This window comes from Cyclopterus lumpus, chromosome 13 (genome assembly GCF_009769545.1).
Source record: "Cyclopterus lumpus isolate fCycLum1 chromosome 13, fCycLum1.pri, whole genome shotgun sequence".
NCBI lineage: Eukaryota > Metazoa > Chordata > Actinopteri > Perciformes > Cyclopteridae > Cyclopterus > Cyclopterus lumpus.
In genome coordinates, this window is record NC_046978.1 from 6,958,500 (window position 1) to 6,970,397 (window position 11,898).

Consider the following 11,898-nt stretch of genomic DNA (forward strand, 5'->3'; position numbering starts at 1 on the left):
AGCAGCAATAAAGCGTGGCCAGGCTGAACGATCGCCTTTGGCAAAATGTAATTAGGACAGTTTACTGAGGCTACATATCATATCTGCATCCCATTTATTGGCAACTTTTCTTGATTTTCTTATTTATTTAAGGATTTAAATTGACTTCATACCCATATCCACATCTTAAACCGCCTCTATCTGTCTATGTCTGCAGCCAAACACACACACACACACACACACACACACACACACACACACACACACACACACAAACACACATCCCAGATGGAGACAGCCAGGGATTAGTGAAGATTTTCCTTCATTTAATAAACAAATGAATGACACAGTTTTGAGGATAAACCCGCTCAAAGAAGCACAAGAATAGTCTGGAGTGAGAAGACTACAGGGCATTAGCCGACTTCATCATGGAATATCATTCACATGAAAAAGTCTCATCAACCTACAGAAAAACCTGATCCTTTCTGATTGTGTCTCCGGTGCACAATGTATATTAATCGGCAACAATTGCAGCCTCGTCCCGAACATGGCCTTTTTCTCTGTGATATTACATAATAGTTACAGTGGACTCATTACGGAAACACAGCAATCACAATAACTGCTGGAGATGAAATCGGAGCACTAACAGGATTTGTGAGGCAAAAACTATGTTTCAAATGGCTGCTATGTATAATGCATGACAAACAGACTGATGTAAGGACTGCAGGAACGACGGTGATGATAAAGATATTAATCTCATGCATGCATGTCCCATGTATGTCTTTACTGCTCGACAGTGACATGAGGGAATGCTGGATATGAAGACATGTTTTATGATTAACTGGGATGATTAAAAAGATTTGATTTGCATTAATGTCTCACAGGGTTGGACATCTTATCATGTGTAGATGATAAAAGCATTGCCATGGATTTTGACAGTCCACCACTTTGATCCATATATCTGATGAAACCACAGAGATTCATATCCCATTCAGGAAGAGTTGTAATATTTGTGTTGATCCTCTGACTTTTTTTTAGGTTTCATGCTAATGAAACCTATTATTCAAGCTCGTCTGGCGTTGCATGACATGAATGATTAAATATAAAGCAAAGTGGTCTGCTAATCTTCATTTATTGAATGTAAATGCTGTTGCCATGATGATGGCGATGGCGGTGACAGCAGCGCTGATGGCTGAAGTGACCATGTGTCAGATCATATCCATGTCCCGCTGAACTCTTTTGCTCACGTGAGGTGAGAGGATTTAGCCTGGGATTGTTTAGGGATTAGTGAGACAGATTTACCAGATTCAGAAATGAAGGGACAGGCGCACCGCAGCAGCGGGGTCACATTGTCCCGGGAGGAATAAGAAAGCACTGCAGCAAAGCTATCGGTCAAAGAACAAGTCTTTCTCTTGTGCTTTCTGCCCTAAAATCCCACACACATGCACACTTTTCTACTCTCCACATGTACACCCCCAGCCCTCCAGCCCAGCCCCACATCCAATCGCCTAATTCTCCTGCCGCTACATGCTGTCAGTGTGGAAAAGAAGGTAGGCGTGCCTGGCTGAACAGATGTGGAGATTTCAGCTGCCTCGCTGTCTATGGATCATATTGCTCCCTCTCTTTCTCTGTGTATTCTCCTAAATATCTCCCCTCTCCATCCATTTGCGCCGCATGAGGGACACTTCTCACTGTGTTTTCTGCCGTTTTACAACACTTAGTGGCAAGAATACTATTTTCCTTGCCTGACTTTTTTTCACCAATCAAACTGGAGACACAAGTGGACACCAACTGCGGGGATCAGTTGATCCAGCTTCAACTGTCCGGTTCGGGTGATTGGACTCCCTGTGAGTTGGACATCCTGCTTTTGTTTTCTTTTAATATCTTATCGTCTTCAATTCATTCCTTCCTTTTTTGTTCATGTTGCCAATACCTAAATGACCCTTGCTTTACTTTTTATTCTTAAGATTAGCTGAATATGTTTTTTGTGGTTTGTGTGTTGAGCTTTATTCGTGTGAAAACTAATGGAAACTGAAGTCACTTTGTAAACGTAATGTTACATGGAGACCAGTATAGTTTCAGAATACAATACTGTAAAGCCCAATGGTCAATGTTTGTATAAGGTCAGTGCTACATGTGGAGAGACCTGCACTGAAAACCATGTTTGCTCTCTTGGTAATGTTCCCTTCTTTGGATATACAGAATGATAAGGTCACGAAACTTCTACGTCCTCTGCAGCTAAATAAACCATTTATTACCTTATTGGATTATCTGTAAAACGTATTTGATATAAAGCTGTACTTTATAAGATGATCATCTAATTCAAATTCAACTTTATTTAAATTTCAACTGAAGCACATGTCTTGAGTCTGCTTTTGCCGGCTTCCATATTATGATGTCATAAGTTTGCCCTCCTTGGTTCGGGTCGCTGAATGTCAAGATGTCAAAGGGGAAGTCAGGGCATCAGCTGATCCTGAGGTTGGTGATTATAACTGTGTAGATCGTCTGATGTCACTTAGGCATTTCATTTGGGTTATTTGTTATTCCTTATATGTTTCTTCTGTCTGATCAGTTTTGAACAAATGTACACATTCCAACAAAGACATCTACAGCCACCAGAGTCAACTTCCATGTCATTTATTCTCTTTGTTTAGCAATATTTAATTTGATTAGATTTTGAAAACAAATACACATAACACACCTGAGCATTAGCTGCTTTTCTTTGTTTTATATCCTTGAAAACTGATTACCTTTTGGTTTTTGACTGTTGGTAGGACAAAACGAGATCTTTGAAGACGTCATATTTGACTTTAGGAAAAGGAAGTGGACATTTTTCACTATTTTCTGACATTATTTATTGAGAAAATAATCCTCAGCAATATTAAATTGGAGACATGGGAGCTGGGAATGCAAAGACAAAAAAATACAACAAACCATAAATATCACATAACGCACACAAACATGTCTGCTTGACAAAGGACGACAAAGGATGACCTTAATGATTAACCGTTTCCTGTGTTGTTGTTCCAGGTGACACCAAGGAGGTGGAGATCCCCAGAGGAGAGATGGAGGTGGTCAAGGGCCAGATGGTGGTGTTACATGCCTGGTACAGCCCCAACTCAGACATTTCCAAAAACTCTGTCATTTGGCACTTCACGGGAAAAGAAATCAAGCAGGTGGGAAGGTCAAACCATCAGTCTGCAATGACCTGATGTGTATCTGACCCCGCTCTGACCTCTGTGGAGGAAAGAAGGGATTAATATAAAGAACAGCGTGTTTGCGGATCCTACTACTACTTTAGTAGAAGTCTTATACCTTCAAATAAAGAAATATGACGGTTGAAACAATGAAAGGACAACTATTTTGAGAATTGTTTGACCATTTAGGATTTCTCTAGTTTAGCTTTACCAATGTGAAGATCTGCTTTCCTGTCATTTAAAATTAAAATATCTTTGAGTTTAAACTATTAGTATGATTTTTCATCTGACATTTTTCCAGATAGATTAATTGAGAAAATAACTTATTGCAGCCTTGCAAATAATAGTAAACTTATTTAAGTTACCGTTTATGTACTATATTAATAAAACAAATGTGTTTCAGGAATTCTTATTAATGAACAAGACCAGGTACTACTAGGCCTCTGACACGTTTGTGATTTACATGATATGAAAAGAACCTTTTTTGTACTGCCTGACATATCCAGTATGTATGCTGATGAACCCATCTAGTAATATGTAAAAGGATCTGTAGAGATTAGAATTATTGCTGCTGTCTAATTCATAGTGGAAGGAAAGACAGAAGGAAAGGAAGCCACTAATGGCGTTTCATCTCTTTTTACTGCATTTCTTAAACGTGACACGAATTGCTGGTGAAACTGTACATAGTTGCACATACTATGTGGGGGGGGGGGTCTTTGCATGATTAAAATAATCTAAACAATTTCAGTGTCTGACGCCTGCAAGCTTATCTCAAACTGAAAATCTGCCTAAAATTCAACATCCACCATCTGTACATGTCAGAATTATCTTCATGAAGGACGTTGATTTATGTTATATGGTTAATCTGCACATCTTAATATGGCCACAGCCAAACAAATATTATAATATAATATATATATATATATATATATATATATATATATATATATATATATATATATATATAATTCACTCAAATGAGAAAAACGTCTTTCTCGTACCTTTTTAAGAATGTGATGTATTTCATAAAAAGTCTCAGACTCATAAATGTTGCTCTAATTCTGAGTATTACTAATTAACAGGGCAATGATGCTATGTCCAGTGTTGCCATTGGATCTGTTTTTTTCTGTTCAGGTAATAAACTTTAGCAACGGTAAAGTCGGGCGCGGTCAGAACGAGTTCACCAAAAGAGTGGGCTTCAGTGCGGCCATGCCCTCAGCCAACCTCTCCATCTACATCAACAACACCCAGGAGTCGGACTCTGGGCGCTACTTATGCTCTGTCATCATCCCTGGCAGTGCTGGCATTTCTGGACATATGCACTTAAATGTCAAAGGTAATAGACCACATCGTCAGAGGAACTTCAAAGGTCAGATTTAATCAGAGCGCTCTGTGACACAGCTCACTCAATTCCCTGGATTGGGAAATTCAGGCAAAGTAAATACATTGAAGGATTTCAGATCAGACCAGTCTGTTAAATATCATGCATTTATGAAAGTAAGCAATGTCCAAATATTATTCATCTGCTGTTTAGGGATTCACTTGGCTAAGTCATTACGTCATCATCCAGCAGCAGATGGAAACAATGTGGGATCAAAACTGTTTCTTATTTTTATGCAATATGGCTGCTGCCCCCAAAAAAATCTCCACATTGTTTGCTGTGGATTAAAGCCTTACGTACAAGTTAATTATAAGCTCATAGATTTAGTGTTCTTATCTTAACACTACGTCTGTCTGTCTCTCTCTCTACAGTCCCTCCTTCTCCCCCAGTGTGCACCATGACAGGAAACCCAGTGGTGAAGGGCAATGTGACTCTGAGTTGTATGTCCAGTCATGGAAAACCCATCCCTCACTACAAATGGACCAAGGCTGCACCCATGACTGAGGTCTTCTTCGCCCCAATGCAGAGTGAGTATTTTCTCAGCACATAACCAGGAAGTTTACTCTTATACTTCAATGGCCATTTCAACCAAAATACAAAAAATATATATTATAACATCCCTGCTGTCACCCAGATATGATCGAGGGTTGTGATGCTTGAGGCATTAACAAATGTAATTTTACAACTTTTCTTACTTTTTTTCTCTCATAGAAATAGTCCTGACAAAAAGTGCTCATTTAAATCCCCTCATTACCGCAGCATCACAGCAATTAAGCTTAACGAGCAGCAAGCTGTGGCGTAGGGAGCGATTCCAGTTTTTCCCCCTGGGCTTTGACTATCAGACTAAATGCAGATTCCTTAGACCACAGGAACTACTTAAGACTTACTTTTACTTCCTCTGCAGGAAAGCACCAATTTATTGATAATTTGTTATATTCTAGATTCATATGAATGCGTACTTTTGAATTTTCATTTGTTTTTTGGGCGGGTTAAATAACGCTTGCACACAACTGCGGCAAATCTTACACTGGCTCATTGTGTCACGTTCAGGCATGATTGTTAGTCCCATTTTTCCCCATTAAATTGGGTCGTTTTGGAGAGAAAAGGCAGTGAGAGCAACATTTGTCTTAAATCAGGTTATCGCCAGCCAGCCTCATGTCCTTAACGTGGACGTTTGTCAAACAGAAGTACAAATGATAGAGAGATTATCTGTGAGCCTGTTTATGTGCAGGTCCAAATGCCATGCACCTTCCTGCTGTCCTTAAAACCTTAAATGCAGATGATGCTAAATCCTTGTTGTCTGGACACATTCTTGATCATAAGTCCCAGACGTAGCAGTGGGCTTTCCTGGTGGATACTCCAGATGATCCTTGGTCATGCTATGCCACTCAAACCATAGCATGCTCCTCTCAGAGTGTGCATGCTGTGCACCTGTATGCTTCCATAGTTATCTGCGTTCTTTGGGAGATGTTTGTTTCCAGATGACGCTGCAAAGAGAGCACCATCTGTTTCTGAACAACGGGACTTAGCCTGATTGATTGAGTATTGACTTAACTGCTTTGATCTTTGACCCTTATCTCTTTATGGCAGAAAAGTCCTCAGACTCAAAACATGAAAACTACTCCCTCTGATTGTTTTTGTAAAGCAGCATGCACACTCACGCCTGCATCACATGTGCATCTTCACCCTCCTACATGCCATCGACACTTGAATTCAAACCCATCTTTTTATCCGCCCATGCTGATGTATGCTCTCTCTGACTCTCCATGACTCTCATCTCTTTCAGCAATCTCTCTTCTCCCTCTCTCTGTTTTCCCTCTCTGCTGATCCTCTCTCGGCACTCCTCATTTCCTGTTGGTGCCTAATCTAACAAGCCCCATGTCATTACTTGATCAACCCCTCTAAGAGGCATAAGTTGGATTTGGGACTTGACTCTACCCCCTCTCCATCCGTGTGTGCCACTCCTTCCCTACCTCTCATTAATGCTCACTCACTCTCTCTTTGCCGTCTTTCCTTCTGCAAAAAGAATGGAGAGCCTGTCCCCAGCCCATGCTTGTCCTTGGGTTCATGGGTAAGGGTTTTCACTCACACATTTTCCACTTATTTCCCTTAACTCCCATCCCACCTCTTGCCTGTAACATCCCGAGGTGTCAACGTGTCACTCCTCAAATCACAGCCATTAGGCTAGAGACAGAAATCAAATACACTCAATTTGTATGAATGCTTATAGGATACAATTTCAGAAAATATTTAGATTATCAAAAAAGAAAAAAAGCTTAGCATACATAGTGACACACCAGGTAATCATTGTCACATCTTAAACATGTACAATCTCCTTGCACATTAATTGAGTAAAGAATGTGGATGTTAAAACTCTCAAGGAATAGCAGTAGTTTACCCTCACTGTGATCTTGAACAGCAGTTTCATATTGGAAAGAAAATCCTTAATATATCCATAATGAGAATAATATGAGACTTGAATATATTTCTATTTTGTAAAAGAAGGTTTGAATTTGTTTTTTTTAATATTTGTGGTATGTGTGTTGTGTTAGATTTAGTTGTCGTCCCATTCAGTCAGGCATAATAAGATTATAAAAGTAAGAGTCCATTGTCGGGCTGAAATGATTAGGAATAATTCAAAGTAATAGACTAATTTCTTGCTGAGAGTTAACTGGTTATATTAGAATATCAATCAACTTAAACTGGTACTGCATTCGTTTTCTGCGGCGTCCTTTCTGTTTATGTTTGTGTTCTTTTACATTAATGGTGAAAACTAATCCACTGCAGCTCGGACATTGGATGTCATGTGAGGCAATTACACCACGAGCTGCATGTGCGTTGATCACGTGTCGTGTGTCGGGCTTAAACAACCGCTGCTCGTGACCTTGAAGTGGCGGCGGCGCAATATGAGTAACTCCTCTGTCGTGATATGAGGTCGCACCTTCTGTAATGTCAGATCGGCCACTGGGATCTTAACTCTGCGCGGCCTTGAACACACTCCAAGCTCCGAGTCAGCTGTTTTTTGTCCAGCTGCTCATCTGTCACAATTGGGTTTGGTTCTTCACAGCTGGTTTTCAAGCCAGGGGATTAACTAATCAGAGAGGGATAAGTGCATATCACTCTCATCTGCCACTGTTTTATTTGGCACCCACTTTTGTTTTGATTTCTGAAGCATTATTTTAATATTGTGGTCAAAACGTTAACAAAGTGATGATCTGTTCATGAATTCACCCGACACCCAAACTCTGGGAGGAAGGAGGCTGTTTGGACACAATGATTGTTAAGGATGTTCTTGCATTAAAATGTTGCTTACTGGCACGATGTGAACTTTGACTTCTCGCCTGGGATGATTTCAATGATTGACTCGGTGTGTGCCAGACGTGCATGAACACTCCTAAGACACCGACCCATCCAAACAACACTTACGAATGGTGATCGCACAACACAGCCGCACACCCACCCTCATTTCCTCACATTCCCCACGAAAGCAAAAAAACACATCACAGGAAGGCATGACATCTGAGATTGGATTTCAGAGGATTTGTTGTGATAAGTCCCTCATGAAGCTTGTTTATTTCCTGCACCAACACAGCATTTTAATGCTAAGAGGAACAGATTGTGTTGAATGGAAATACCCGGTTGAGACAGAAGCGCACACACTTACTGCTGTGCCATAACCTTGGAGTGAGAAGATATTACAACTAAAACTGCTGACAAACATTATTATGTAGCAGAATCCTCTGCCGCACGATTGCACCCGTCCCAAACTGTAAACTGTAGATACCGGATATGGGCCAATAGTGGATTAAATTCTGGATTATGAGTAGTAACTAATGATTCAACTTCCTCATAATATGTTGCACACATTGATGGTATACTGATTCAGATGACTCTATTAAACACGATACATAATTATATCTGTAAATGAAAAATATAATTTTTCAATAAGTAGGAATTAGTGTATTTATTTATTGCATTATGTCACAGCCCGGCTCTTAGACTGGGACAAAAAAACAGGAGACACACAAGTATACTCACAAATATATTCATTTATTAACCACAAAAGGATAAAAACAAGTCAAACCAATAGACGGGAGGAATCAGAACGTGTTTGAGTGTAAATGTGCTGCAACAAGAGAAGGAACCAGCAGCGACCACATGGAGCTGTGTGGCGAGAGGAGATCTGCCCACTAAGGAAGCTGCATGAGGCCCGCCAGGGCCAGGTGTGGCCCAGGTGTGGCCCATAGCACCGGTTACTCTCCAAAAGGTCTGAGAGCCTGATGACAGGAGAGCAAACCAAGCTCACCAAGCAGAGGGGTCGTCGCCATTAGAAAGCTTGTGTATTAGTTCATGTTTTTAACGAACACGGCAACATGCAGACATACATAAGTAAATATGTTAATCCCACACACCCAAAACACTAGCTGAACTCTCAGAAAGAAAAAACCTTTAAGTTATTTGATTTGCCAAGGTATTTATGTTAAATGATGGTACTATGTTTTCATTTTATATACAATATCTATGAGAGGTTTTCATAAGGATATAAAATGTACAGTGCACTCCTGCTGTAAAGTTGTTTGTTACTTTTGCTAAATAGTTCCCTAGTGTGTAATAGTGTGGTGTAGTCGACTTGTGATCTTCTAGTTTTATCAAGCCCTCTTGCACAGATGACTTGTGTGTAACTGAGCGGTTGTTTTGCAGATGAGCGACACGGCACCCTGAGGCTGAGCAACCTCACTAAAAGCATGTCGGGGAAGTACATATGCCGAGCCAGCAACACCGCCGGCTCCGACAGCTGCTCCATTAACCTGGAGGTTATCACCTGTAAGCACACAGTATTTATACTCCGCTACACACGCCAGTGTATTCACCACGGCTGTGACTGCCATGAGGCGTTAATCCTGATCTGTGATGCGTCTCCCAGCTTCCAATGCAGGCATGATTGCAGCAGCTACACTGGGGTCGATAGTGGGACTGGTGGCCATGGGGCTCTTCCTCATATTCATACTGAGGAGGAGAAGGGACACTGAGGAGGAGATGGCCAATGAGATCAAGTGAGAGTTTAACTACACACTGTAGGGTGGGCACTTTATTAGGTACACCTGAACAATCTAATGCAATTTAATACTAACCGTTACCTGATTTATTAGGTTAGCTTTTGGTGACATTGAGATGTGTAAATTCACTTCATGGTTAAAGGTGTTGTTGTACTGGACTTCATTATACTGAGGTTGTTTATATTTACAAACAAGAGGGGGGCAACATATTAGAAACGCCTCTGAATCTAATGCAGTGAGTACAACACCACCACCAGCTATGACCTCAATGCTAAAACATCATTTAATTGACACATGTATGACGGTGTCAACAAAACCTGATCGTAAAAGTACTTTAAGGCACAGAGATCTATTGCATTAGGTCGTACAAGTGTACCTAATAAAGTGTGTCCGCAAACAGGCTGCAGAGATGGAAAGAGAATCAAAATGTACATTTACTCAAGTAATGTACGTACGTTTTGAGATACTTGCGCTACTATAGTACTGCATTGTATGTTTCTTTATACTTGAAGGCAAAACGTACAGTATGATTGCAATCATATTAAAGATCTTTATGTATTGAGGGCACCACTAGACAGAAGCATCTATCAATTATATTCAATAATAAGTAGGGCGAGCACTCACATTTTCTTGTTGCATTGTTCCCTTTTTAAATCAAAAGCGACAGTCTATGCCTCTGCATTTAATAATTATGATATTGAGTTGGAATTATTTTTATTTTTAGGAAAATTCCTCTAAAAAGAAATGTGATAGTTTGATTTGATAGTTCCTTTTGCTGACGTACATTTACGTTTAAAAGTATATTTATTGTGTCACCAATACTTTTATCTAAATATTTTTGCTCTTACGTTGTATATTTTGTATTGAATACTGTATACGGTAAAAAGTACTTTTTTTAGTCAGACCTCAAAAACACCGAAGCTGTATGTGTGTTGCCCTATTTCTGGTTTTACTCCTTTTCATTAATGAGATTTTGCTTCCCCTGCATCACAGGGAGGATGCTCAGGCGCCAAAGCGAGTGTCATGGGCAAAAAGTAACACCGGCTCCGACATCATATCCAAAAACGACACGCTGTCCTCCATCGCCACCAGTCCGCGACCGCGAGACCCCCTCCAGCCAAACTTCCACTACCCATACTCCCCCACATCGGCTTCGGATACCGGCTCAGTGATTAACGCCTACCAGCTGCGACCCGGAGAAGCCGGCACGCTACAGGGGCTTCCCGGTTACAACGTGGGAGGCACCCCGTCACGCAAACACAAGCGACCCCCCAGCACAAACGGGGCCCCTCCGCAGCTTCAGAGGAGCCCCGTGGTCGCCATCCCCAACAGGACTGAGGCTCAGCCTCAGGTGCCACCTCCACTCACTGTGTCCCCACAAATCAGCTGCTCCACTCTGACGCGCATGGGGGCTGTAGCTGTCATGGTGCCTGCTCAGAGCCAAGCGGGCTCCCTGGTGTAGGCCTGGGGAAGGACAGTGGTTACGGACGGAGGGAGCGAGCAAACAAACGTATGCCTTGAAATGGAAAGCACCTTCTCCACCAGCGCCTGAGAGGTTGTGAGAGAAGACGACGTCTCGCAGGTCCCTTCAGTTTCTTTTTGGAAGAAATATATTTTTATTCCCACTCTTTTACAGAGATTTTAAAAATGATATCCAATAACTTTATGATTTTTAGGCTATATACAAAAAACTGACCATGAGAGAGTTGTTTAAACTGAATACAGTGTGTCTGGATACTGTAAGTAGTGTGTTAAGAGTTTGTGCAGTTCTTGCTAAACATAATGCTTTGGACATTTGTATAACAACTAAACTAAATATATACAATTTTATAAATCCATTTGTATGAATCACTCTTCAGTCACTTCTCTCAGGCAAATCGCACTCGTTAAAAATCACAGTTCAGGTATTTCAACTTTTATTTTATCGCTTTCTTTGATCCACTTCTGTTCATGTACAGGTTGTTTTATTTAAACTACGGTAACAATGTCAGTGTGGTTGCGTGACATTGATGTCTGCTGAGAGAATATTTATGGAGTATATTGCCTGTTATGGTAGTTGGATTGTAACCGATAGTGTTGAAGTTAATGGTTTCTTACTATTTTGTTCAAAGGTGCTTGGTAAAACATGATATAATTACTGTAAACATTTGAGGTCATTATTCGATGGGATAATATTTGACCAACCCTCTTGCTGATGGTCTTTTTTGTTTTCTTGAAAGTATACTAAACTCTGGAAATAATGTGTTGGTGAGTTATTGAGGCCGAAAGGCTACATGTAGCACTA

The 11,898-nt window shown here is 40.7% G+C and overlaps 1 protein-coding gene across 1 annotated transcript in view; it reads left to right on the plus strand.

The window, feature by feature from the left end:
• Window positions 1-11,873, plus strand: part of esamb (endothelial cell adhesion molecule b) — a 34,698-nt gene extending 22,825 nt beyond the window's left edge. The window contains exons 2-7 of the mRNA XM_034547958.1: window positions 3,010-3,155; window positions 4,311-4,512; window positions 4,929-5,084; window positions 9,259-9,381; window positions 9,482-9,611; window positions 10,608-11,873. Coding sequence (XP_034403849.1) covers window positions 3,010-3,155; window positions 4,311-4,512; window positions 4,929-5,084; window positions 9,259-9,381; window positions 9,482-9,611; window positions 10,608-11,076 — 1,226 coding nt within the window. The 3' untranslated portion in view covers window positions 11,077-11,873. The remainder of the gene's footprint in view (window positions 1-3,009; window positions 3,156-4,310; window positions 4,513-4,928; window positions 5,085-9,258; window positions 9,382-9,481; window positions 9,612-10,607) is intronic.
• Window positions 11,874-11,898: the final 25 nt, after the last annotated feature.